Source organism: Hemiscyllium ocellatum, chromosome 35 (genome assembly GCF_020745735.1).
Source record: "Hemiscyllium ocellatum isolate sHemOce1 chromosome 35, sHemOce1.pat.X.cur, whole genome shotgun sequence".
NCBI classification, from domain to species: Eukaryota; Metazoa; Chordata; class Chondrichthyes; order Orectolobiformes; family Hemiscylliidae; genus Hemiscyllium; species Hemiscyllium ocellatum.
In genome coordinates, this window is record NC_083435.1 from 44841928 (window position 1) to 44868381 (window position 26454).

General features: G+C 43.1%; 1 protein-coding gene across 1 annotated transcript; it reads left to right on the forward strand.

Moving 5' to 3' along the window:
• Positions 1 to 877: 877 nt before the first annotated feature.
• Positions 878 to 26454, forward strand: LOC132832407 (major histocompatibility complex class I-related gene protein-like). The gene is made up of 7 exons (XM_060850370.1): positions 878 to 1038; positions 16551 to 16811; positions 19853 to 20125; positions 20760 to 21032; positions 23929 to 24087; positions 24311 to 24346; positions 24608 to 26454. The coding sequence occupies exons 2-7, from the start codon at positions 16583 to 16585 to the stop codon at positions 24652 to 24654; spliced, it is 1017 nt and encodes a 338-aa protein (XP_060706353.1). The 5' UTR covers positions 878 to 1038; positions 16551 to 16582; the 3' UTR covers positions 24655 to 26454.

A 26454-nucleotide genomic window follows, 5' to 3' on the forward strand; every position in this document is an offset into this window, starting at 1 on the left:
CACATCTTCAGTACTATTGCCGGAATGTTTTCAGGGCCCATTGCTTTGCAGTATCCAGTGTCTCTAGCCGTTTTTCAGATTTCACGTGCAGTGAATCAAATTGGATGGGATGCACATAAAACTTTAACAGGGCATCAAAACACAACTCACTGCAAATAAAGATAAGGTTGATATATGATCACTGTTGTAATGAAAATAATGGCAACTAATGCGTGCACGTCAAGGTCTCATAAACTGGAATATGATCATGACGAGATGATAATGTTTTGAAAAGGGATCCATATTCATCGGTTCAGTCCTGAAGAAGGGTTATACCTGAAACGTTAACTTCTCCACCTTCTGATGCTGCCTGGCTTGCTGTGTTCTTCCAGCCCCCTGCTTGTCTACCTCGGAATCCAGCATCTGCAGTTCTTTTTTTGTTTCCAGTGATGTGCCCTCCAAGCAACTGAACACACATTACTGATGAAGAGCTTATACTCGAAACCTCGACTGTCCTGCTCCTCGATGCTGGCTCACCTTCTGTGCTTTTCCAGCACCACACTTTTTGCCCCTGATCTCTAGCATCTGCGGTCGCCACTTTCTCCTAGTGGAGTACAGCTGGCTTGTTTCAGGCTGGTGAAGAGGCTGCGATCCCGGATTCCGCCACAAGGCGTCGCCATTTACAGGCGCAAGTCTCCAACACCAGCACTGTTCACGCTGCAGTTTCCAACGTTCGGCGACAGCCACTCCTGTGGAACAGAACTACAACTCCCGTTAGGCATCGCGGGTAATTCTCCCCAGATTGCATGCCTCTTTCTTCACTACGCAGGCGCAATGCCCATATGTAGTGTGGGTAATGTAGTTCGAAGAGGGAATGTGGGAAGTTTGTATGAATTGAGCAGAGACCATGTGGAGGTTTTAAACAACCTCAGTGAAGGGGGAGCTTTCTGGGCTTGGGGCTGTAATTCAGTCACGTTTGAGGAGATGGTCTGTCCATTCCTCCATAAAACGCAGGAAGGCACTTCCAGAGAACGTCTCTCCAATGTTTTCTCACCAAATGTGAGTTTTTGCTGCAAAGTCGGAGATATTTTGGAGATGTTGGGTTTTCACAAGATTTTGGGACAGATCTGAAAAATGTTGACGTTAGGATATTACTGTCTAAAAATTATTTTCACATGAATTATTGGAATCCTTTTGTGTGGATGGAGTGAAAGTTTGCATTATTTTGTGTGAACCCCGCTGTAAATGGTTATCCGATGTCTATTGTTGTCCGATTAGATAAATTACATCTGCATGTTAATGGCCCATAAAAAAAATCAATCATCTGTTGATGAAGTTTTATAGTCAACGTATCTTTTTGACTTCCTTGGTAAATTCAGCAGCGAGGTGAAGGGTTTGAACCGCAGACTCAGAGCTGAATAATTGGTTGGTTTGGTCAGGTCTCCAGGTACAGGGCATGCTCGGAAGGAGTGCACCACAATTCTGGATTTTACATCCCGGACCTGTGGAGGGTATATATACACTCTGACACAGGCTCATGGAGAATTAAGTTCTGCAGAAGGGTCGTGGGACCTGAGATGTTAACTTTGTTTGCTCTCCACAAATGCTACCAAACCTGCGGAGTTTTCCCAGCAACTTCTGCTTCTGCTTATTGTTCTATATTATTCATATTCTGTATTTTTAATATGGATAATAATATTTGTCCATTGCTTATAGGTCAGTTTTCAGAATCTAGGAGCATTGTAATATTTGGAGTTTGTCAAATGGTGAGTTTATTGTTCATAAATTCTGAAATGTTTACTAATATCAGAGTGATGGTAGCTAATCTAGCATCTGAAAAATGGGGTTGTAATTGCAGAACTTGGTGGAGATCACTCTTATTCCTAAATACATGGGGACATGACGGATGTTGAGGTTAGGGATAGATGTTTGATAACTCTCAGCAAGTTAGCATAAGGAGGGAAGAAATAGTGGATATTCTAAAAGACATTAATGTGGATAAGTTCCCAGGTCCAGATGGGATCTATTCCATGTTGCTGAGGGAAGCGAGAGAGGAAATAGCTGGGGCTTAACAGATATCTGCAGCATCCTTGAACATATTTGAGGCCCCGAAGCACTGGAAAATTGCTAATGTTGTTCGCTGGATTAAGGAGGGTCGGGACAATCCAGGAAGTTATAGACAGTGGGTCTGACATAAGTGGGAGGGAAGCTTCTGGAGAAGATACTGAGCAGATAGGATTTGTTCCCATTTGGAAGAAAATGGGCCTCTCAGAGAGCGGCAACATGGTTTTGTGCAGGGAAGATTGTGTCTTACCAACTTAATAGGATTCTTCGAGGAAGTGACAAAGTTCATTGATGAACAAAGGGCTGTAGGTGTCATACCCATGGACTTCTATAAGGTGTTTAATAAGGTTCCCCATGGTAGGCTGATGGAAAAAGTGAAATCGAATAGGGTCGAGGGTGTACTAGCTAAATGGATAAACAGGAGATAGTAGTAGTGGCCTGTGACCTGTGAGGGACCTGTGACCAGTGGTGTTCTACAGGGTTCCATGCTGGGTCCACTGTTGTTTGTGATCCACATAAATGATCTGGAGGAAGGTATAGGTGATCTGATTAGCAAATTCACAGAAGACACTAAGATTGATGTAGTTGCACATAGTGAAGGGGACTGCCAGAGAATACAGCAGAAAATTGATAGATTGCAGCGTTGGTCAGAGAAATTACAGATGGAGTTCAATCCGGGCAAATGCAAGGTGATGCATTTTGGAAGATCCAATACAAGAGCGAACTATGCAGTAAATGGAAAAGTCCTGGGGAAAATTAATGTACAGAGAGATCTGGGTGTTTAGATCCACTGTTCCCTGAAGGTCACAACGCAGGTCAATAGAGTGGTTAAGAAGGCATATGGCATGCTTTCCTTCATCGGATGAGGTATTGAGTAAAAGAGTTGGCAGATCACGCTACAGCTGTATACGACTTTAGTTCAGCCACATTTGGAATACTGCATGCAGTTTTGGTTGCCACATTACCAAAAGGATGTGGATGCTTTGGAGGGGTGCAGAGGAGGTTCACCAGGACGTTGCCTGGTATAGAGGGTGCTAGCTATGAAGAGAGATTGAATAGATTAGGATTATTTTCATTTGGAAGACAGAGGTTCAGGAGGGACCTGAGTGAGGTCTCCAAAATCATGAGAGGAAGAGCAAGAAACTTTTTCCCAAAGTGGAGGACTCAATTACTAGAGGTCACGAGTTCAAAGTGAGAGAGCGGAAATATTTAGGGAAGCTATGCCTGGAAAGTTCTTTAAGCAGAGAGTGGTGGGTGCCTGGAACATATTGGCAATGTAGGTGGTAGAGGTGGGCATGATAGTGTCATTTAAGATTTATCGAGACAGATACTTGAATGGGCGGGGGTAGAGGGATACATCTCATATATAAACTTAGAACAGAGGCAACATGTTTAGATAGAGGATCTGGATCAGTGCAGACTTGGAGGGCTGAAGAACCTGTTCCTGTGCTGCAATTTTCTTTTATCTTTGTTCTGAGCATCATCCCTTGTAATTCCTGTAGTTTCCTGCAGTGAGTTCTGTAAATCCCACCCCCTGCCACTGATTCCATTAGATCAACCTAGAAAATGCCAAACATTAGTTAAGCAATTTCCAAAAATTTCCACGTCTCGTTTCTCCATAATACTTTCACCAACATTTTCCCTTCCCCTTCAGAGCGATTGTGTTTTTTCTCTGAGCTGATTTCCTGAACTGACACTTTGGTTAAATCAGTAATTCTTTTGACCTTCCATTTCTCTATTGCGTAAACAAGTTCAAACTGAATATTCGGACTGAGTAACCAATCAGGACCCTGAAAGGTGAACCAAACAGGGCAGTGATGCCCTGTTAAATGCCAAACAGAGTTTGGGAATGAGATATTAGATGAATTGGCCATGCTAAATTGCCTGTAGTTAGATTAGGTCACTTACAGTCTGGAAACAGGCCCTTCAGCCCAACAAGTCCACACCAACCCGCCAAAGCGCAACCCACCCAGACCCATTCCTCTACATTTACCCCTTCACCTAACACTGCGGGCAATTTAGCATGGCCAATTCATCTGCACATTTTTGGACTGTGGGAGGAAACCGAAGCACCCGGAGGAAGCCCACGCAGACACAGGGAGAATGTGCAAACTCCACACAGTCAGTTGCCTGAGGCTGGAATTGAACCCGGGTCTCTGGCACTGTGAGGCAGCAGTGCTAACACTGTGCCACCGTGCTGCCCATGTGTTAGGTGAAGGGGTAAATGTAGGGGACTGGGTCTGGGTGGGTTGCTCTTTGGAGGGTCGGTGTGGACTTGTTGGGCCGAAGGGCCTGTTTCCACACTGTAAGTAATCTAATCTAATCTAATCATATGGTCAGTGGTTTTGTAATAACTAATAGGTTGTGCAGGTTAGTGTTATAGAATATAATGCCGATATACTGAAAGGTAGTTTATATATGAGGTACTATCGTAAACTGCTTTTTTTGGTTTAAAATTATTGAGGGCTTACAAGAGACACAGACTTAGATGTCTGGTAGATTTAGAGATGTTGTTATACATCAGGATCAATCGATCGATGGATGACTGTCAGGAAAGGTAAGAAGATGGTTCAGAAGTCTGCAGTGTCTATTTCTCTGAGATACTCAGTTTGGATGCTGTTGCAAAGGATAGGCTCTCAGAGGAAAATAGAAGAGACAGTCAGAACTTGGGCACTAAGAATAAATCTTATGTTAGGCAGGGTTTGACAAAATGTAAAGGAATGATTGTTATGAGGGACACTTCTGTCAAGGGTATAGACAGAAAATTCTACAGGAGCGAGTGTCCAAGGTGGTATGCTGTTTTCATAATCCCAGGATTAAGAATGTCTCAAAATGTTTGAAGTATATTGTTAAAGGGGAGATTGAGAAACCAGAAGTTGTTGCAGACATTGGTTAACATAACATAGTTAAAGAAATGATGAAGGCTTTGCAGAATGAATATAAGCGGTTAGGTACAAGATGAGAAAATAAAGAATCTCAGAAGTAGTAACCAGCAAATTGCTGCAGATGCTGGAATCAGTCCTGAAAACAAAAAATGCTGGGAATCACAGTGGGTCAGGCAGCATCCGTGAAGAGAAGGCAAGCTATTATTTCAAGACTGGATGATTTTTGATCAGAGCTGACGAAGTGTGGAGGGGACAGTATTTATGCTACAGTGGCAGCATGAGGGCTGTTGGAGTGTGAGAGGAGAAAGGATGTTGATCGTCCAGATTAAGTGATCGGAATGTGAAAATGGCAGAATATTTATGTCCAGCTGCCCATCGGGAAAGAACACAGAGTCCAGCTGGAGTTGGGGGGAGAGGCGCGAGGACATGATGACAGGGAATCCAACAAGTAAAGCTTAAAATAAGGGGAAGAAATCTGAAGGTGTTGAACTCAATATGAAGTCCAGAAGATTGTAAGGTGTCTTGTCTGAAGTTCAGATGTTGGTCCTCCAGTTTGCTGTGATTCGCTGGAACATTGCAGCATGCCGAGGACAGACAAGTGGGAATGTGAGTGGGATGCTGTGTGAAAATGATTGGCAGTGGCCAAGTCAGGGTCATGCTTGCGCACAGACTGAAGGTGCTCCGCCAAGCAATTTCCCAGTCTGCATTTGGTTTCTCGAATATAGAGTAGGCGGCATTTGTTGCAGCGAATGCAATAGACCAGATTGAAGGCGGTACAGGTGAAATGCTGCTTCACCTAGAAAGACTGTTCAGACCCTTGGACGGTGAGCAGGGAGGAGGGGAAGCGGCAGGTGTGGCACTTTCTGCATTTACATGGGAAGGCGGGGTGGTGTCCATGTTCTGGAAGAAATCATCTCTTTGAAATGCAGGCAAGGCAAATGTGGGAAAGATGTGCTTGGTGAGCTGCTGTTCTTGTCTGAAATGGCAGATGCGGCCATTCAAATGGCTCTTTGAATGCGGAGGCTTGTGCGATAACGAAAACTGAGAACAACGGGGACCCAATCATACTGTTTTGAGTGATGGGAAGGGGCAAGGGTGGAGGCTTTGGTAACAGGTCAAATATGTTTGATGGCTCTGTTAGCACAGTGGGTGGGAAGGCATGGTTATGGAAGAAGGAAGCTATGTCAACAGAGCTGTTTTTGGAAGGATATAGGTCCAATCATACTTGATCTGGGAGAATGGCATGGAATTCTTACAGAAGGTGGGTGTGAAGGGCTGTAGTCAAGGTAGCTATGGGAGTTAGTGGTTGGCAAAGGACAATTTATTTCCTAAAATGGAGAGGGTGAGGGCAAGGAAAGAAAGTGTCAGAGATGGACAATGTGAAATGCCATGGTGGCATTTCTGGGATTATTGAGATCTCTTCTGGGGCAGAAAAGGCCTGTTGAAAAAGGATGGCTTTCACTTGTACTGAAAAAGATCAATATTGTAGCGGGAAGATTTGCTAATTCTCTTAAGGGAAACTGTAAACTATTAGTGACGGGGAGTGGAGGGATTCAAAGGAGCAGAGTAAATAGCATGTAGAATGAGGATGGTTTTGAGTCTGAAAAGACCACGTTAATTAGAAAAGACAAGTAATGGCACATGAACCAGCTCTCAAAAGAGCAGACAAAGGGCAGAGTGGGTGGGCTCTCTGATCGACGTCTCTCACAGTCAATCCAAATATATCTGGAGCAACATGAGTTTCCTGAAACTTGGGAAACTGACCGGGGAAATGGAGGTGACTTTGAGCAGCCGATCAGGTGGGGGTTTAAACTTGTCATCGTCCCATTTGAATAAAACCTCCCTTATTGCAGCTGTTGTATACAGAACACAGGGAGAGACTGTTCCCACTGGCGAACAGATGAGAAACAAGAAACAAGAAACACTTTCTCCCACCTCCAAACTCACTGTCAATCACAAACAAAACAGAAATTGCTGGCAAAGCTCAGCAGTCTGTCAACAGAAATTGCAGTTAATGTTTGAGTCGAGTGACACTTTCTCAAAACTACTGCCAATTACATGTTAATCACTTGTTCAGTATGGTCAGAAGAGAATGGCCCCCTCCTGCTCGCCGTCCTGACCAGACCACTGTGGTGGCAGACTCTTCAGCCATCACAATCACCTTCCAGGAGTAGTGTTCCAGTGACACCCACAAGAAGCTGGACAATTAGTCTCTAGTATTCCTTTGGGCACTTTATAGCTCCAGCTCTCAACACTGAGTTCAAAAACTATCAAGCGTGTAGGTCAATATTAACAACTCTTCCAGCCCAGTGTCTTGTTTTCATGGGTTTAATCTAAGCAGAGCTGACACAATTTCAGGCTAACTGAGCAGAACTGGTAGCATCTGTGAGTAGAAAGCAAAGTTAACTATTCGAGTACAGTGACCCTTCTTCAGAACTCTGCTTTCTCTGCACTGCCCAGCTCTACCGCTGACCAAAGACTCACAAACCTGACTGGCCCGGCCGACCCATTGTCTCAGCCTGTTCCAGCCCGCCAAGCTCATCTCCACATACCTCGATACTGTGCTAGCCTCCTTTTCCAGGAACTCCTCACATATGTTCAGGGCACCAACCACACCCTCCATCTCCTCCAAGACTTTTGTTTCCCTGGCCCCCAATGTCTCATCTTCACCAAAGGCATCCAGTCCCTATATACATCCATCTGCCATGACAAAGGCCTCCAAACCCTAACTTCTTTCTCACCTGGCATCCCCACCAGAATCCTTCCACTGACACTCGCATTTCTCTGTCTGAACTGGTCCTCACTTTCAAAAACTCCTCCTTTGAACCCTTCCACTTTTTCCAGCCAAAAGGGGTTGCCATGGGCACCCGCATGGGCCCTTGTTATGCCTGTCTCTTTATTGGTTATGTGAAACAGTCCACCTTCTGTCGTTACACTGGCACTATTCTCCACATTTTCCTTTGCTAATTGATTGTATCGGCACCGCCTCATGCTCCCACGAGGAGGTTGAACGGTTCATCAACTTCACCAACACATTCCACCCTGACCTAAAGTTCACTTGGACCATCTTAGACACCTCCCTCACCTTTCTGGACTTCTCCATCTCCATCAACGGTGACTGACTCAATTCGGATATCTTCAACAAACTCACCAACTGCCACAGCTACCTGGATTACACCTCCTCCCACCGTGCCTCTTGTAAAAATGCTATCCCTTATTCCTAATTCCTTCACCTTCGCCGCATCTGCTCCCAGGAGGAACAGTTCCACCACAGAACACTCCAGATGAACGCCTCCTTCAAAGATCGCAATTTTCCCTCCAGCACATCTCATTCACATCTCGCACCTCTGCCCTCAACCCCCACCCTTCCCAACGCAACAAGGACAGAACCCTCACCCCCGGGTCTTCACCTTTCAACCCACCAACTTCCATATACATCTCATCATCCTTTGCCATTTCTGCCATCTACAAACATACCCCATCACCAGAGATTTCCCTCCTCAACCCGATTTGATTTCTGTAAAGACCATTCCCTCCACAAATCACTTGTCAGGTCCACACCTCCCCCCCCCCCCCTCACCAACCCACCCTCCCCTCCCAGCAACCCCACCTGCCACCTGTCTCACTTCCACCCCAAGCGGAAAGGGAACCACCTGGGTCACTGGCCACAGGAGGCACATGTATAGCAATTGCTCTTGTTCAGACTTTTTACAGTATACTTTACCCATTCAACCCAGGGATTTGCATCCCCGTACCCAGTTTCTATTTGGATAGTCTGTTTCAAGTCCTTTACCTCTATAATTTTTACTACTTTAGGGTCATCAGGAGGGGTGAAAGGTTGTATTTCATTATCCAGTAGTTCCGCTCGTTTTCCCTGTCCTACGCTAATTCGAAAACAACAGCCCGAGAAATCCTTCCCATTTGCTTTCATTTCTATCCCAGATGTTTCAGTTAATTGTATCTCATAGGTGCCCCCCCCCCCCGAATTGCTGCGTGCCATGTGGTTTTCTTTATTGTTAGCTTTATTGGGTTACACTTTTTATCGGGACAATCGCGAGCTGGTGGGAAGGGGGTCCGGTGTACTGTGATGAGACCATTATACCAAGTACCATCCCCAAGGACATCCCCATTGGACTTAAGCTGTATCTCAAAGCTGCGGTACTGTCTCTGATTATCTACATCCCCACAATTTACTAAGCTGCACGCATCAGCGTCTATTACTTGGAGATTAGTAGACTCAGGAACTGTTAATAATACATATGAAGATAATATTTGACAAAATCCCAATACTAAGAGGGCTAGCATCATAACTCTAAGCATTCCCAATACTCTAAAAATCATGCTGAAGCACAAAAAAGACTTAATATACAATCCTACAGAAATAATCCCGCGCTCGCGTCGCCACTGTATAATCAGTTACTCAAAGTCTCTTTAGTCTGAGTTTCGGTGGGTCTTGCGTTGAATCGGCTGTCCAGACGTCTTCCTCAACTAGAGAGTTCACTGTCCCTTTGATCCGAGTGTAGTGAATCCAGCCTTTCTCCGTTATTGCTTATTGTCCTTATTGCCGTTTCGGTAGGCAAAAGAGCCTGGTACGGCCCTTTCCAGTCCAGTTGCAATTTAGTCTCTGCCCATGATTTTACTAAGACCCAATCCCCTGGCTGGATGGGATGAACGTGAATTCAAGGGGCGGAGTCTGTGCCAATAAACCCTGTTTCCTGAGGAAAGACAAACAGGAAAAGCCCAGTATATACTTCTTTAAGAACAAATCTTTAGTTTCGGGAACTGGCAATTCTCCATTCGTTCCCAGACAAGGTAATCCAAATAAGACTTCATAGGGGGATAGTCCCAAATCTTTTCTTGGGGCTGTTCGTACTTGCAAGAGAGCTATAGGTAAACATTTGGTCCAAGGGAGTCTGGTTTCTATTATCAATTTAGAGAGCTGTCGTTTGAGTGTTTGGTTCATTCTCTCAACCCTTCCTGATGATGGTGGGTGCCATGGAGTATGGAACTCCCAGGAAATTCCCAACCCTTTCATTGCCCCCTGTAACACTTTAGAGGTAAAATGAGTTCCTTGGTCGGAACCTATTCGGTTTACTAGCCCATATCGGGGAATTATGTGCTCCAATATTGTTTTAGACACCCCACTCTCAGTGGCAGTCACAGCCTGCACACACTCAGGCCATCTCCTGGATACTGGATCCAACAGCTTCAAAATATATGCTACTGACTGTTTCATTCCTCCCCACCTCTGGGTTAATACTCCCTAGGCCGCTCCCTTCTCTACAGTAGCAAAGAGGTGGAAAGGTTTATCGAGGGAAGATAAGGCTAACACGGGGGCATGGATCAGATCTCTTTTGAGTTCCTCAACTAGTTTTTTTTCCTCATCATCCCAACTTAGACATTTTGGTTCCTTCTCTAATAGTTTGAGATATAATTTCTTAGTCTTTTGAGCATAGGAATCAATCCACAATCTGCAATATCCTGTTAGACCCAAAAATTTCCGTAACTCCTGTTTAGTCCTGGGCAGCGGCATCCCCAATATTCCCTCTATCCCTTCCGGGCTTATCTTTCGCTCCACATATTGTAATTTGTTTGTAGATACTCGCAGGCCCTGCTGGCCCAGGAAATTCAAAAATTTGTCAGTGGCTTCTACTACTCTTTCTCTTCTCTTTCCTGTTACTAAGAGGTCGTCTACATACTGCAACAGGGTAGTCCCCTTGGGGCTGCTAAATATCTCCAATATTTGTTCTAACATCTGTCCAAATAAATTTGGGGATTCTGTAAACGCCTGGGGGAGCACAGGCCACCGTTATTGTTTCCATCCTGTCCTGGGGTCTTCCCATTCAAAGGCGAACAAATTTGTACTTTCCTCCATCAAGGGACAAGCCCAAAAGGCATCCTTTAAATCTATCACACTAAATCATGTGTGGTCATGAGGGATCTTACTTAATAACGTATAGGGGTTTGGCACCACTGGGTGTCTGATCTGTACTATTCCATTTAATGTTCTCAAATCCTGCACCAATCGATAAGTTCCATCAGATTTCCGTACAGGTAGAATTGGGGTATTATAAGGAGACATACATGGCTCCAACAATCCATCTCTAATCAGTCCCTCAATTACTGGCTACAGTCCTTGTTTACCTTCGATGAAAATGGGATATTGTCGCTCACAGACTACGTCCCCTTTCCTTTTTAAATTTATTTCAAGGGGAGGGATTTGTAGTCCTCCACAATTCCCTTCTCTAGCCCATACAATAGGGTCAATCTCTCTCCTCACGTCCTCTCTGTCCTACATGCTGCCACCTGCCGCTCCAGTTGCTCAATATTGGTTCCATTCTTTTCTTAACTACCTCATCAACCGTAGCTACCATCATTTTCACCTTCTGTTATTGTCTCTCATCCTCTCTCTTTACAAACACTTTCTGTACCTCTCTTAACAATTCATCTGATGGTTTTTCACTCCACCCTTCTATCTTCTGTATCTTTCTCTGTATGTCTGGCCATGCCTTTGTCACAAAATATACTTTCAAAAGACCCTGTGCCACTGGGTCCTCAGGGATCATTCCAGAATATTTCCGCATTGAGTCTCTCAATCTCTGCAAGAAAGCTGAGGGAGTTTCATCTTTCTCCTGTCCAACTTGAAAGGCTTTAGTCAAATTCTGCGACTTTGGAACTGCCTCTCTTATTCCTTTTGGAATCAGGTCTTTCAATTCCCTCATTTCTTCTCTATGCTCCGGGTTTTGATTTTCCCACTGGGGGTCTCTGAGGGGAAACTTCAACTCACCCTGTCCAGCATCCCCATCTCCAATCGGGTGTTCCCTCTCCCATATTTTAATGGCTGCTCCTTGTATAAGTCCCCTTTCTTCCCCAGTAAATAGTATATTCAAAATAGACATTAACTCAGCCTACGTATACAGACTGGGCCCCAAAAATTGATCAATTTGTTCAGACAACCCTACCGGATCCTCAACCAGGACCTTCATTTCTTTTTTAAATGTTCTGACATCCCCACTGGTAAGGAGGGCACTTACAATTAGTACCTCCCGAAGGGGATAAGTCATTACTTTCTTCCCCTTCTTTTTTAAGAAATATTGCAATATTTCTAGCTCCCCATAACTTCAAATACAAATTCATCAATTCATGCTTGACTAATTTTAAAGCCTGTTCCTAACTTGTAAATATATTTATATATTTAAATATATTTATATATTTAAATAAATATATTTATATATTTACATTAATTTATTCAGTATTTAATATTTAAAATGTAAAATGCATACATTACCAACTTTGAAATCCACTATAATTACCCAGTTTTAGTCCTTTAATTTAAATCCAAACTTAGTTTTCTTAAGTAGTCCTGACCAATCATTGCTTAATTACAATACTATAGGTCATGAAATAATCAGAACTGCCTTAAAAGAATCTGTATATTCAAGTTTAAAAAAACAACTTCTAATGCAAGAACAATGGCCGAATCCAAGGTCACAGATATTAACCATAGAATTTTGTTTTTACTACAATCTAATGTGGAACTGAAACTTCAACTGTCCTCCATAAATCGCTTTTATGTAAGGATAAAAGAATTAGTTAGTAACTGATAGTAAGGCAGTCATGACCTGTAAAAAGAACAGGAGTTATCATCTTTTTTTTCATAATTTCTGTAGAATCCTTAACATTAAAAGGCATCATGTTAAGTTTCCATAATAAAAATCAGATTCAAAACAATCCTGGAACTCAGGCTCCACCGAATAAAGCGCAAACATTCAATCACCAACAAACAAATGTGCATTCAAACCAAATCACAAAGGGTTAAACTTTCTACCAGCTGTACAGCTCTTTTCATTCTCTCTCACACATTGACATATAAATTCAGATATTTACAAACCCAGTCTTCGTCCGACCTGTACTTTGGCCAGAAGACGGCGAGACAAAGAATGGATTCCTTAGTCCATACAAAGCAACAATATTTAATCATCTTTTTCCCTTGTACAAGTATAATTTTTCCAATTCCACACATCCTGCCCAATGGACTTTCTGGAGGTATGTTGTAAGAGACCCCGCCTCTATTTCCATTGCCTTTTTCTTCTTTTGTTCTCCCGGAGGCTTTTTCCTTATCCACGGCACAAACCAAATTGAGTTCCTTCGTTAGTCCCTTATTAACTACTAAAACTCAATCCCGGCCACCAAGGCAGTACTTAAAAGTCAATTTTCTTACCTTGGTCTGTGCACAGAGTTGCCTGGCCCCTTTTTGCCGTATTTTCTATCAAACTCCTTTCACTGTCTGATTCAGATGTCTCTCTTGTGGGATTCGTTGCAGTCTCCCAAGGGAGCGGACCAAACCGGGACACGAGACTGCTCCTCAATTGGGAACGGGACGCGTCTTCCCAGTGTCCAGGGCCACCACAACCCTCGCCGATAGAAGAACATCTTGGACAGCCCCCAATTGTGAGAAACAAAGCTCACTCACGTCAATAATTTCAGTCCGAGACAAGATCTGAATCAGTAGTGTCATTTATTTCACACTTGCAAGTGGGTGTGATGTCCACAAGGCAGGGACAAAAAATACCGAATTCAACAAATACTCAATATTTATATAATTTGGTTTCTTTTTTTAAATTTCATTGCTCCTCCCCTGTTTACATCTTCCACTTCCCTAACAACGACACCCATTACTCCGGTTTATCTCTTGCCTTATCCGGCCTTGTCTGTGACAAAATGCTTATTTCTGGCCTCACAAGGCCATTTGACCTCATCCCGCTGTTAGGCACATCCTTTCCTTACCATTATCTACTCCCTCCATCTGTGCCTCCCCTCTCAGCATCTTATCATTAAGACCCTCTTAATTGGGGTTTGTTCCTGTGTTTCTGTAAAAGTGGAAAACAGATGTTTATACCTATTGTTTGTCCAGGCGAATCTATTTTAACTGCCTCCCCTCACAGCATCTTATCTATTTGCCTGTAATATCTACCATTGTTTTGCAGTCCGTTTCATTCTTGCATACAATTTTAGCTAATACAAAAAAAATTATGTATTTCCTCCACATAGTTTCCATTCTTGTCGTCTCAGTTCTTGGCTGAAACAATTACACACTGGTGTGAGTTCATTTATTTTGTATAAGTAATTATAATTGCAGAAGTAACACTACTTTATTTATAGATTGTGTGATATAGGTAATGAGAGAAGGCAGAGTTTAACATTTCGGGTCCATTGACCCTTCTTCAGAATGGCCCTCAATTCTCTCCCCATTCACAACCCCATCAGTCCTCCTTCAGCTTCTGTGCAATTTCTTTAGAATTAGATTAATTGTCACTTGTTCTCAAGTACAAGAATACAGTGCAAAGTTTGCAATGTCGCTCGTAATGGTAATAATGTGGAGGGAGGGCTCCTAATGGTGCAATCTTAGATAGAAAATTGGAGAAATAAAGGATAAAAAAGTTACATCACCTAACTGATTCATGGAATAAGATAGAAAATAGCACACTCATTGGCCTTAGTGTAGCCCCATCCCCTCTCCTTCCTGCATTTTCCTTCCCTCACTGTTCTTTGCCTCTCTTTTACACCATTTCCTCATTCACATTCCACCCCCTTCACTGTTCATCCTGCTGTCTTCACACTTCCCCTGGGGCAGATTTCTCGCTGTTGTGGACAGGCTGTTCCCCTCTGGAACCAAGCCCTTCATCAGATAGCTGTCTTTGCTGAGGCTCAAACTCACTCAGCTGCAGGAAGATCTTAAAGCCCAACTTAGCCCCTCCATAACCTATCCTCAGGCCAGTCCCTTGTGAATGGATAGTCATTCCCACCTTTTTTAGATTGAAAGTGAATCAAGTGGAGAATAGGAATTTCAATCTGGGCTCCATCATGGCAGCTTCTCTCTCCATTTCACTTCCTTTCAACCCTTGTCCCACGTTCTCAGTGTGAAAAATAGGATCTGCAAATATTCTAGGATCTTTTGGAGATTCGGTAGCATGGTGGCTCAGTGGTTAGCACTGTTGCTTCACAGCGCCAAGGACTTGGGTTCAATTCCAGCCTTGGGTGACTGTGCAGAGTTTGCACATTCTCCATGTGATAATCTGGGTTTCCTCCAGGTGTTCAGGTTTCCTCCCACAGTCAAACGATGTGCAGGTTAGGTGAATTGGCCTTACAAAATTGTCCATAGTTTTCAAGCATGTGTCAGTTTAGTAAGAGGTAAATGTACAGCCATAGGAGGATGGGTCGGGGTGGACTTGCTGGGCCGGAGGGCCTGTTTCCACACTGTCAGGATTCTATGATCTATGATCCCTGTCCTAATCTATCTGTCTGTGCTTAAAAAAATGACACACAGCCCAAATTCTCAGACAATCAGCAGTACTCTTAGCTGCTGCCAACTCCCAGGCAATTAACCTTATTGAGCCATTAGTCCCTCCACCAAACTTCACGCGTTTACATTTTGCCTGAGTACACTTGTGTTGCAATTAATAGTGTTGTGGTTTCCTGTATCTGCAGGGGACCAGGTCTGTGGAGCAGCCCTTAAAGCTGCTTGTGTGCCTTTCAGGTTACATTATCACATAAGACTCTGCTCACAGAGCACAGGAGTCACCCGATCTGAAGTGGTCAAGAGCACAGGAATCATCCAGTCTGAACTCGACAGGGAACACAGTTCCTTGGAAAAGATTCCTCGTAAATTATTTATTCCAACCTGTTAAAGGAAGCTGCAATGGTCCGTTTCTCAGTGCTGGTCTCTCTGTGTGGAGTGGTCTATGCAGGTTGGTACTGGAGTCAGAGAGCATATTACTGGCTCTTGAGGCAATAACCCTTAATCAGTGGGTAATTGGCTCAAGCAGGTTTGCAGTGTCAGGCTTGGTACTGGGACATTAAACCTCAGTGAGTAATGGTGTTAGAGAGTGCATTCAGTCTCAGGCTGGAGAAAGAGCTCAGCTACAGTTTGACAATCAAGCCATGCATTTGCAACACTGTAACTTCAAAAACATCTCTCTGCAATTAAATCCTTTAAATAGTCTCATCATCTCAATGAGATCATGCTGTAATTGAAATGAATTGAATTGCATGTATTGTTAATTGCACCGAGGCACAGTGAAAAACTCTGTCTTGCAAGCAATCCAGGCAGATCACGTAGTTAAACAGCATAGATAAGTAAATAATAGGTAAACAGTGGCAAAAACAAAAACACGGGCACAGGCAAATGCTACAGGTTTGAGAGTCCATTCATTATTCTGACAACAGTAGGGTTGAAACTGTTTTCAGTGGAATACAAGCCAGGTCTCTGTAACTTGTTCAAAGCTCAGTATCTGTCTGTTTGAGATATACACTTCAACCAATCTATCCTTATGAAGATGCAGTGCCCACAACAGAAAGCAGTTCTCCAGAGTTTTAGACAACAAAAACATACTTTAATAAATACTGTCAGAACTAGTGAGTGTCTGGTTTTATTTACAGGCAGCTCTATATTTTAGGGTTTACTTATGGGAGCTATGTGTCGGGGTTTATTTACAGGGAGCTCTGGGATTAATGTACAGTGGATTCTCTGTCAGAGTTTATTTGCAAGGAGCTCTGCAATGTTTTTGAGGTTCAAGTCCTGATATCATCCTCTCTCTCCTCCTCCTCCTCTCCCTGTCTCAGGCTCTCATTCCCTCCGGTATTTCTACACTGCAATGACCCCAATTCCTGGTTTGCCTGAGTTTCTGGCCGTTGGTTATGTCGATGATATCCCAATTGATTACTACGACAGTGATCTTCGCAAAGTGATCCCTCGGCAACGATGGATGGCAGAGTGTCAGGGCCCTGAGTATTGGGAACAGCAGACTCAGGTCCTGAGGAGCTCTGAGCACATCGGGCTGACCAATATTCAGACAGCCTTAAACCGCACCAACCAGAATGGAGGTGAGACCAACCCTCCATCTGGCTCCATATGTCTGCCTATTACCCACTTCCACACCTGATACCTCAGTTTTCTCTGTTATCACCCATTCTCCCATCTCTTTATTACTCCCATCCTCCATGTCTCTGTAGTCTTCCATCCTCTGTGCCCCCATTCCTTGTGTCTGTCTATTCTCTCCAACCCTTGATATCTTTCCATTCTTACTCATTTCTGTTTCATTCCCCCGGAATTTCATCTCTGAATTTGTGGGTAGGTTGGCACTGCTGAGTCACTGTTGTATAAGCTAGCACAGCTACAAATGTCGAGGCGTGATAGATGGAGTTTAATCTAGATAAATGTGAGGTGCTACATTTTGATAGGGCACATCAAGGCAGGACTTGTACACCGTAACAGTAAGGTCCTAGGGAGCGTTGCTGAAGAAAGGGACCTCGAAGTGCAGGCTTATAGTTTCTTGAAAGTGGAGTCGGAGGTAGACAGGATGGTGAGGAAGGCTTTTGGCACACTTGACTTTACTGGTCAGAAGATTAAGTACAGGAGTTGGGATGAATATTGTGGCTATACAAGACATTGGTTTGGCTTCTTTTGGCTTGTTTTAAATGCCCCCCAACATCAGATCTTCTCAATGGTTTGATGTTGATGACACAGGTTGACGAAGGTCGAGCAGTGGATGTGATGTATGTGGACTTCAGCAATGCACTTGATTAGGTTTCCACGGTAGCCTTATTCATAAAGTCAGGAAGTATGGGATACAGGGAGATTTGGCTGTCTGGATTCAGAATTGGCTGGCTGACAGAAGGCAGAGAGTGGTTGTAGATGGAAAGTATTCTGCCTGGAGGTCAGTGGTGAGTCGTGTCGCACAGGGCTCTGTTCTTTGGCCTCTGCTCTTTGCAGTTTTTATAAATGACTTGGTTGAGGAGGTTGAGGGGTGCCTTGGTAAATTTGCCGATGACACAAAGGTTGGAGGTGTCATCAATAATATTCAGGGCTATTGCAGGCTGCAGTGCGACATAGACAGGATGCAGAGCTGGGCTGAGAAATGGCAGATGGAGTTCAACTTGGATAAATGCAAAGTGATGCATTTTGGAAGGTCGAACTTGAATGCTGAATATGGGATTCTTGGCAGTGTGGAGGAAGGGAGGGATCTTGGTGTTCAAGTGCGTAGATCTGTCAAAGTTGTCATCCAAGTGGATAGGGTTGTTAAGAAAGCATATGTTGTTTTGGCTTTCATTAACAGGGAGATTGAGTTTAAGAGCCGCGAGGTCTACAAAACCCTGGTGAGACCACATTTGGAATATTGTGTCCAGTTCTAGTTGCCCTATTATAGGAAAGATACAGAGACTTTGGAGATGGTGCAAAGGTTTACTGCCTGGACTGGAGGCTTGTCTTACGAAGAGAGGTTGACTATGCTTGGACTTTTCTCTCTAGAAAGCAGAAGGAAAAGAGGTGACCCGATCGAGGTATACAAGGTAATGAGAGGCATGGATAGAGTCGTTAGCCAGAGAATTTTCCCCAGGACAGGATTCACTGGCATGAGGGGTCATAGCTTTAAGGTGTTAGGAGGCAAGTATAGAGGAAACATCAGACGTAGATCTTTTCAGAGAGAGTTGTGAATGCATGGAATACATTGCCAGCGTTGGTTGTGGAAGTAGAGTCATTAGAGACATTTAAGCGTCTGTTGGACATGCACATGGACAGCAGTGAATCAAGGGGTTCATAGGTTAGGTTATTTTTAAATTAGATTAGAAATAATCCTCAGCACAACATTGTGGACCAAAGGGCCTGTTCTGTGCTGCACTTTTCTACGTTCCATGTTCTATGTTAGCAAAGCAAGAAACTCATAATTGATTGGGTTTTAGTATCGTGGGTCATAATTTAAAGTGATTGCTGTTTTGATAACAATTTGAATTTAATCTACCAAAGTCAGATATCCCTTTCATGGCCAAATGTTACACATTTTCAATTTTCCAGCACACTCTGGGACTGCCATCTCGCCATATGCACAGCTGCTTGTAAGCTCTCAGTTCAGACCAGCATTCACTCTCTCTCTTTCAGGCCTTCAGTTTCATAACAGTGGGTGTGTGTATAGAATAACCTGTCAGAGCCAGAGGCTGGCACAATTGCAACATTTAAAAGGCATATGAAAACGAATGGTTCAGAGGAATATAGGCCAAATGCTGGCAAAAGGGACTAGATTAATTTCGGTTATTTGGTTGGCATGATCTGTTTTCTTGCTTTCTATCTCCATGACTTAGTTATCAATGCTCTAATGATCCTGTGATTCGACAAATAGGGAATACCAAGATTCCTCTGATTGCAAACATTCCCCTCTCCCTCACCATTCAAACAAATTCTGCTTTTCCTATTTTTCAACTAATTTAATGCTTCTCCACATTGCAATGTTCTTGCCCTCTCACATACACGTTTTCTCTATCCCAAACCACCGTCTGTGTCCTCAGGTTTGTCCTGGCTACTGACCCTCATGGCCCTTGCTAGTTACAGCTCACCAATACCAATATGACCAGTTTACACTGACTGTCTGCTTTTGGTCCATTCATCAGTGCTGAATCCCATCAATCACTATTTTCTGGAATAACCTCATATCTGGCACCTTATCAAAACTGATTTCAAATTCCCATATTATACACCAGCTTCACTAGCTCCTCCTTTTATTTACAATATTCATTTTGTCTTTGAGAAGTTGAAGTGGATTGGTCAAAGATGATGTCCCAGTCATAAATGCATGTTAACTCTGTGTAAATAAACTATGAACCTGTTACTTTGTCCCTAATAATAATATGTTTCAGTATTTTGCCTGTGACTGATGTGAGGCTCTCGCTGTGTGGATTCTCCTTCCTTTAAACAGGATTGTTCCGAATGGAACAGGATTGGTCTGTTTCCTTCTTTTCACTATTTGGAGTGTTTGAGAATAGAAGGAACTGGGAAGATGAAAACCTCCCACTTGGCCCTCTCTGCTAACCCAGAGGTCAGGGTAAGTGGGTTCTCTGTGCGATGATCTTTGATTGGCTCTGTGCTTGATTGACAGGGATTCACACGGTCCAGATAATGCATGGTTGTGAGCTCCAAGATGACGGGAAAAGCAATGGATTTCACCAGGAAGCCTGGGATGGCCAGGACTACATCAGCTTTGACAAGGAGCACATGGTGTGGGTTACCCCAGTATCCTGGGGATTGATCACCAAGAACACGTGGGACCAGGATAAAGCCAGGAATCTACAGAGGAAGGCTTACCTGGAGAGAACCTGCATTGAGTGGCTGAAAACATACTTGAAGCAGGGAAAGAGAGAACTAAAACCCAGTGAGTGAGTGAGGGGGAAGGGGTTGGGGAGATTATTGGGGGAGAGAGAGTGAGGGATGAGGGCTGGGTGGAGAGCAGAGTGTCAGAATGTCTGAGAGAGAGGGAGTATTTTTCAATTCATTTATGGGATGTGGGCATTGGTGGCTTGGCCAGTATTTATTGCTCAAGTTCTCGTGTTCCGAATCGCTAGTCCAGTGACGTTATCACTCTATCACTTCCTTAAACACCACATCGGAATGAAAGTGAGGGTATGAGATGAGTGAATGAGGGGAGACTGAGGTTGAGGGGCAACTGAGTACGTAGAGGTGAATTAATAATAAGATAGGGGAGCAGGAGTGAGAGTGAACAACAGGCAATTGAGAGTCATGGAGTCTGAGAAGTGGGAATTGGTGGGAGCAAAGATTGAGATGATAGTCTGTTAGGGAGCAGTGAATGATATTCATTATTTCACCTTTAGATGAAAGGTCTAATCTCCAGATTATTGGGGAGTTTATGATTCCTTGGGTCAGGGTCCAACCCCAGGTTAAAGGGGGATTAAAGATTCCTTCGGATCTGGTTTAAACTCCAATTTGAAAGGATATTTATCAATCCCTGCGTCTTGCTTATGCAACGCTGATCTCTTTCACTTTCTCAGTTGCTCCTCAGATGTTCCTTACTGTGGATACTGCATCAGCAACTGATTCAGCCCAACTGTCCTGTCTCGTGACGGGATTTTACCCTCGCGACATTGAAGTCATTCTTCTAAAAAATGACAGACCAATCGGGGAGACATACTCTACTGGCATTCTGCCCAACCACAATGGTACTTACCAATTCAGGAGGTGGGCAGTAATCAACTTGGAGGACAGAGCCACCTATTCCTGTCAGTATGAACACAGCAGTGAAGGGTTGGAGACCCGACAGTTGGGTAAGAGCAATCGCAACTTTTGGGGATTGGGTATATGTGGATGACTGTAGGAGACAGTGTGTGTCTGGGACTGTGGCGGAGGATGGGTGTGTGTGTGCTAGGGACTGCGGGAGACAATGTGTTTGTGTCAGGGTCTTTGGGATGGTGTGTGTCAGAGACTATGGGGCTAGTGCCTGATGAGGGACTGGAGTTTCACTGAACTTGAAATACAAGGTTAAAAGGTTTCACACATGCTGCCAATTCTAAACTATGCACCACTGTCACACTGATCTTGTAATTCATCATGTGAATCTGTGGCAGTATAATGGCTCATTCACTCACTACAATCTTTATATTTGTACATCTATATCTATTTTATAAAGCAGTCAATCACTGATTTGTAAGAAATTCCCTTCACTGCAGCTCAATAAAAATGACAAGGATTCTGATCTTTCAAAAGCATCATAGCAGAAACTTCTAAAAATGAAACAGCTGTTTATCTATGAAAAACATATTGCGTAATTGATAAAATTGTTGAGAGACAGAGCTGTCAATTACACACTGTTTTACCCTTTGGTGCAGCTATTTCAACATGCTAACGGACAGGCAGCTTCTCACCCACAAACATATAAAAAGACTTGCAAAGTGGAATAGACTCCCAGTTCGGGGCTACTTTGGGAACACTATTACAACCCACCTTCCAGCCAGAAAGACCTTTATTCATCCCCATCTTTGCATTGTCACTCAGCTAATTTCTTATCCCTTAATTCTATTTGCCTGCATCTTCTTAACAAGCCTCCTTTCTGTGAGTTTGTTGAATGCTTCAACAAGTCCACATACGTAACATGTGCTGCACACAAACTTGATCAACTTTCCCTGCTACATTGTTAATCAGGCATAACGTCCCTTGAATAAATCCATAATAGTTTTGTACGATTAATCCAGGCCTTTCCAAATGAAAGTTGATTTTGTCCCTGATGATGATTTCCCCTGCTGTTGGACTGCTTGCCCTGTACTTTCCTGGATTTATCCTTGCTTCAATGAATGATGCTAGAACAGGAGTGACTCGACCCCTTCCATTTATCTCACCTGTACCTAATGAAGACTGAGAGATGGTGACCCATGTTTCTGCCATTTGTACATGAGCTTTCAATAATCTCTGACACGTTCCATCTGGGCCAGATAAATAACAAACCTAATGTCTTTCATACATCTTTCCATTTATCATTCTCCTATCTATAACTTTTGTCTCCATAACTAGAGTCACTAAATCATTTGCTTTCATTGGGAAGACTGGTGCCATGTGTTCATTTTGTAGTTTAACTGTAGTTAGGGTCATGTCTGGAGTATAATTGTGTCCACTTCTGAGCATTGCTCCTTCGGAAAGGTACAGTGAGAATGGTGTTGGGAGGAATTTAGCACAGATTTACCTAAATGTTGCACAATTTCAGAAGTTTAATTATGAGGAAAGCTTACTGATCTTCACTGAGGCAGAGTAAGTTCATGGTGATTTTATCGAGTATTTTAGGATTCTTAAAGGAATTATTGATAAAGTCAATGAAACAGATTTATTTTCCATGTCAGGGAGTCCAGGAAAAGGGAGAAGGCCTTCAAATCAGAGTCTGCCTCTCCAGGAGAGACATTCAAAATCTCCTCTTCACTGTGCAGAGCTGTCTTCTATAAGACATAGTCAACCCGAGCTCAATTAATCTCAAATCTTATATCGATAGAGTTTTGGATTGTTAAAGGTATTAAGTAAGAAGTAGTTCCGATGCAGATCACCTGGGATCTCACCAAATAGTGGAACAGATACAAAGGGTCTGAATTGTCATTTCCTATTCTTCTTGTCTGAGATATTCAGCTGCTGGTGTTACAGTGATTGGTCAATAGTTTCCGGGTTCATCTCTGTCCTCTGGAATGTTATCTTAGTGATTTTCCAACCCTTTGACATTTCCCTCATAGATGAGGAAGATAAGAAGATGGTGATCAGAGCCTCTGCAATCTTCACCCTTCAATTCCTCAGTAACCTACATTGTATCCCTCAGCCATTTTTTGACTTGCCATTCTCTTTACCTCAGTTCCTTCTCTCAATCTATTTTTATTCCATTTTATTCTCCCGCAGCCTCCTCCTTTTATTGTTTCATTGTTAGTGTCACTTTCAGTCAAGGTCTATTTTAAATACTTATTTAGTACATCAGATGTCCCCTATGTCTACATAAGGTAACCCTTCTTTTCATTATAACCAGCCCTACCCCTTCTGATCTGCTCTTAATTGCTTCATGTTGAGAATTTCACCTGGGCCAGCCTCCTTTTCAACCTTCTTTAGCTGAGTATATTCCTGTTTAGTTTTCTCAGAGCCACTCCTAACCTCAAGATATTGTAATCAATGTTTCCTAAATGGTTTCCCACTGAAATCTGCATCCCTTATCCCACTTCATTCCGCAGAGCAAGCATTCCAGGCTTTTAACAAGTCCTTTGAATAATTACGTCATCTCCACTTTGCTCCCCTAGAAACCTTTGAACCCGCATTACTTTCACAAAGTGATTGACTGTGAGGACTACAAAGTGGATTAATCAATTGTGTGACCAGGAAGGGGACTAATTGTGAGGTTGGCTGGTGATTTACCGCCCATATTGATGACTAGACTGGAATTTGGAATGACAAGTAATTCCAAAGTTTGTAAAAAGAAAACAATCTTCATTTAATTATCTCCCTCCCTAAAGTGGATTACAAAAGTGTATTCCTTGTCACAGTGCATCTTTCTAACCAGTACCACCCTCCAGTCAGACGGCCAATCACATCACAGACTGTAACTTAGCACGCAGGCTCATCCTTGGTACAGCTATTTCTGAATGAGCAGTGACTGTGATTATTTATTGAACACTGAACTCCTCCTCAATTGTCACCCCACCACAGTCGAGGCATTCCAACTATCTCCAAGATCTCTACAGGGAACAAATGACCATTTGAATATTGGAATTGTTGCTGCTGTCCTCGTTCTGATTGGTATCGCCGTTGGTATAGTTGTCTGGAGGAGGAGAGGGAAGACAGCAGGACAGGATCTGCCACTGACAGGTAGGAGCAGCTTGAAACATCACCACAGTTGAGGAACATTACCCAAGAAGGTTTGGGGAGCAATTGGGAACTAAAGTTCCCATGTAGTGTACAGTAAGTTTACGTGGGTAATGATGAGGGAGCAGCGTGTAACTGATGTCCCCTTGCGTAAATAGTAAGTTTGTGTGGGGCTGGTGTAAGGAAAAGACAATTGAAGTTCTGTTTTTGTGTGTGTCTCTTATAGGAGGAAAAAAGAAATCTGTTTATAATCTGGCAAATTGTAAGTGTGAAAATTATAAATACTTGTGTCTGTTTTTCTCCCTGTATCTGTCAGTGTACATCTCCCTGTGGATGTTTGCATTTCTGTCTCGAACAGTGCGTACATGCCTGCTTCGGTCCTGCATCTGTGTTACTGTCTGTGCCTGTGTTTTATGTGTGTGTGTACCTGTCTTTTTGTTTATTTGGCTGTATCTATGAATTCCTGTATGTCACTCTCCCACCTTGTAAAGTGTCTGTGTGACGGAAATGTTTCCTTTTACAGCTACTGATTCAGGAGAATCACCCACTACCTCGTTCTCCTTGGCCTGAGATATGAAGTCACATTCCGCAATTTTTACAGCTGAATAGACACCAAACTGGCATGAACTGTGGACCCATGGTACTAGGGGAGAGAGACTGGATTGTATGTCATCATTGCTTTCTCACTTGACATTTGTGTTTCCACTCCGAAAAATCCAGGTTTGCGACCAAGTCTGGAAAAGACATCAATGCCAGTAGTGAAGTGAATAACTCTGGTCTTGAATCATTCAGTTTCGTTTAATACATAGGGCTTTCATGATATCAATTTGTTTTTTGGAAGATACAGATTAATTTTATCACCGTTGAGAAGGCTAATGTCTTGTCAGATTGAGAGTGAAGCTTTTCTCTTCCTCCTTGACTCATCTCCTTCTGCAGCTGCTTACTATTCCTTGCTTCTCTTCCCAATAACAAATGAATCTTGTATATTGAATGCACACGCACACACACACACACACACCCCCATCCACACACTCACCCACACTCACGCAGACCCTCTCTCGTATACAAGGTCTCTCTCATACACTGACACACATCACCCCCATACTCACCCCCACACACAAACCCTGTCAGACTTATACCCCATTACAGAAGCACACCCCCACACATGCACGCACACACACCCCACAGACACACATTCACATGCTCACACTTACGCTGTCTGCCCTGCACACACACACACACTAATATTTTGTCAGTTGAATTTGTACTTTCAGAATTACATCCTATTTCGCTCAAAACTGCCAAACTCCATGTAAGATCCTGTAAATCCCACTTTAGAAATAGAATCAGTCTGAACATTGGGACACCAACAGACTTTAACCTCATGGCTTTAACCTCAGTATTCAAGCTGAGATGGCACTTATTGTTAAAGCTAACTTGAAAATATAGCTTTTAAAAAGTTCTGGGATTTACATATGAAAGAACCAAAACTAACATGGTCATTCGGAAAGATGAAAGACTTAACAAACAATCCAATTTTTTTCAATATATCATTTCAGTGGCATCACACTGTAGTCATTTGCTATGAATTCTGTATCATATGATCTTATACTCCATAACCACCTGATGAAGGAGCAGTGCTCCGAAAGCTAGTGCTTCCCAATTAACCTGTTGAACTATAACCTGGTGCTGTATGATTTGTAACTTTGACTTACCTCTCGGTCAGCCTCTCGGTCTCCTGTTTATTCAAGGGAAGTATGGTTTCTCCCATTTCCCATTGTCTAACTGTTGTCTGTGACTCTATCCAGTGACTAATCCCAATATTAACTATTCAATCTGAACTTGTCTAGTCCCCTCGTATTTCTGGTTTTGCCCTGATGTTGAAAAGTGAATCTTCTGGGAACCTCTTGTTCTATTCAAGGTCCCTGACCTGTTGCCAAGTTCAGTTCCCTGACGGATTCATCCTGCTAACTCTGCACCCTGACCAACAGGTGGATGCCACTGGGTCAAACACTGGTCCCACTTCTCCTTTAAAAAATTGGAATTAATTGACATTCCCTTCTCCTTGTTTAAACAACTTGACAAAAATTCCTCCTCATCTCTCTCCCCACTTTGTCACTATTGATGATCATTTGTTACATTGACTGACTCTTCCTATTAGGGAAAAATAATTGACTCCATCAAGACACCTCTTCAGTTTGAAAACCCTTGATTAAATCCTCTCATTTCCTCTGCTCCAGTTCAGAGTCTGTGCACTGACCAATGAGTGAGATTAGCGTTGATGGAGGTTATGGTAGGGAGGAGGCCTGTTGATGAGACAATAATGTGCATGCTTTCAGTTTTTTTTTTCCTTCTTGATTTTTAATAACA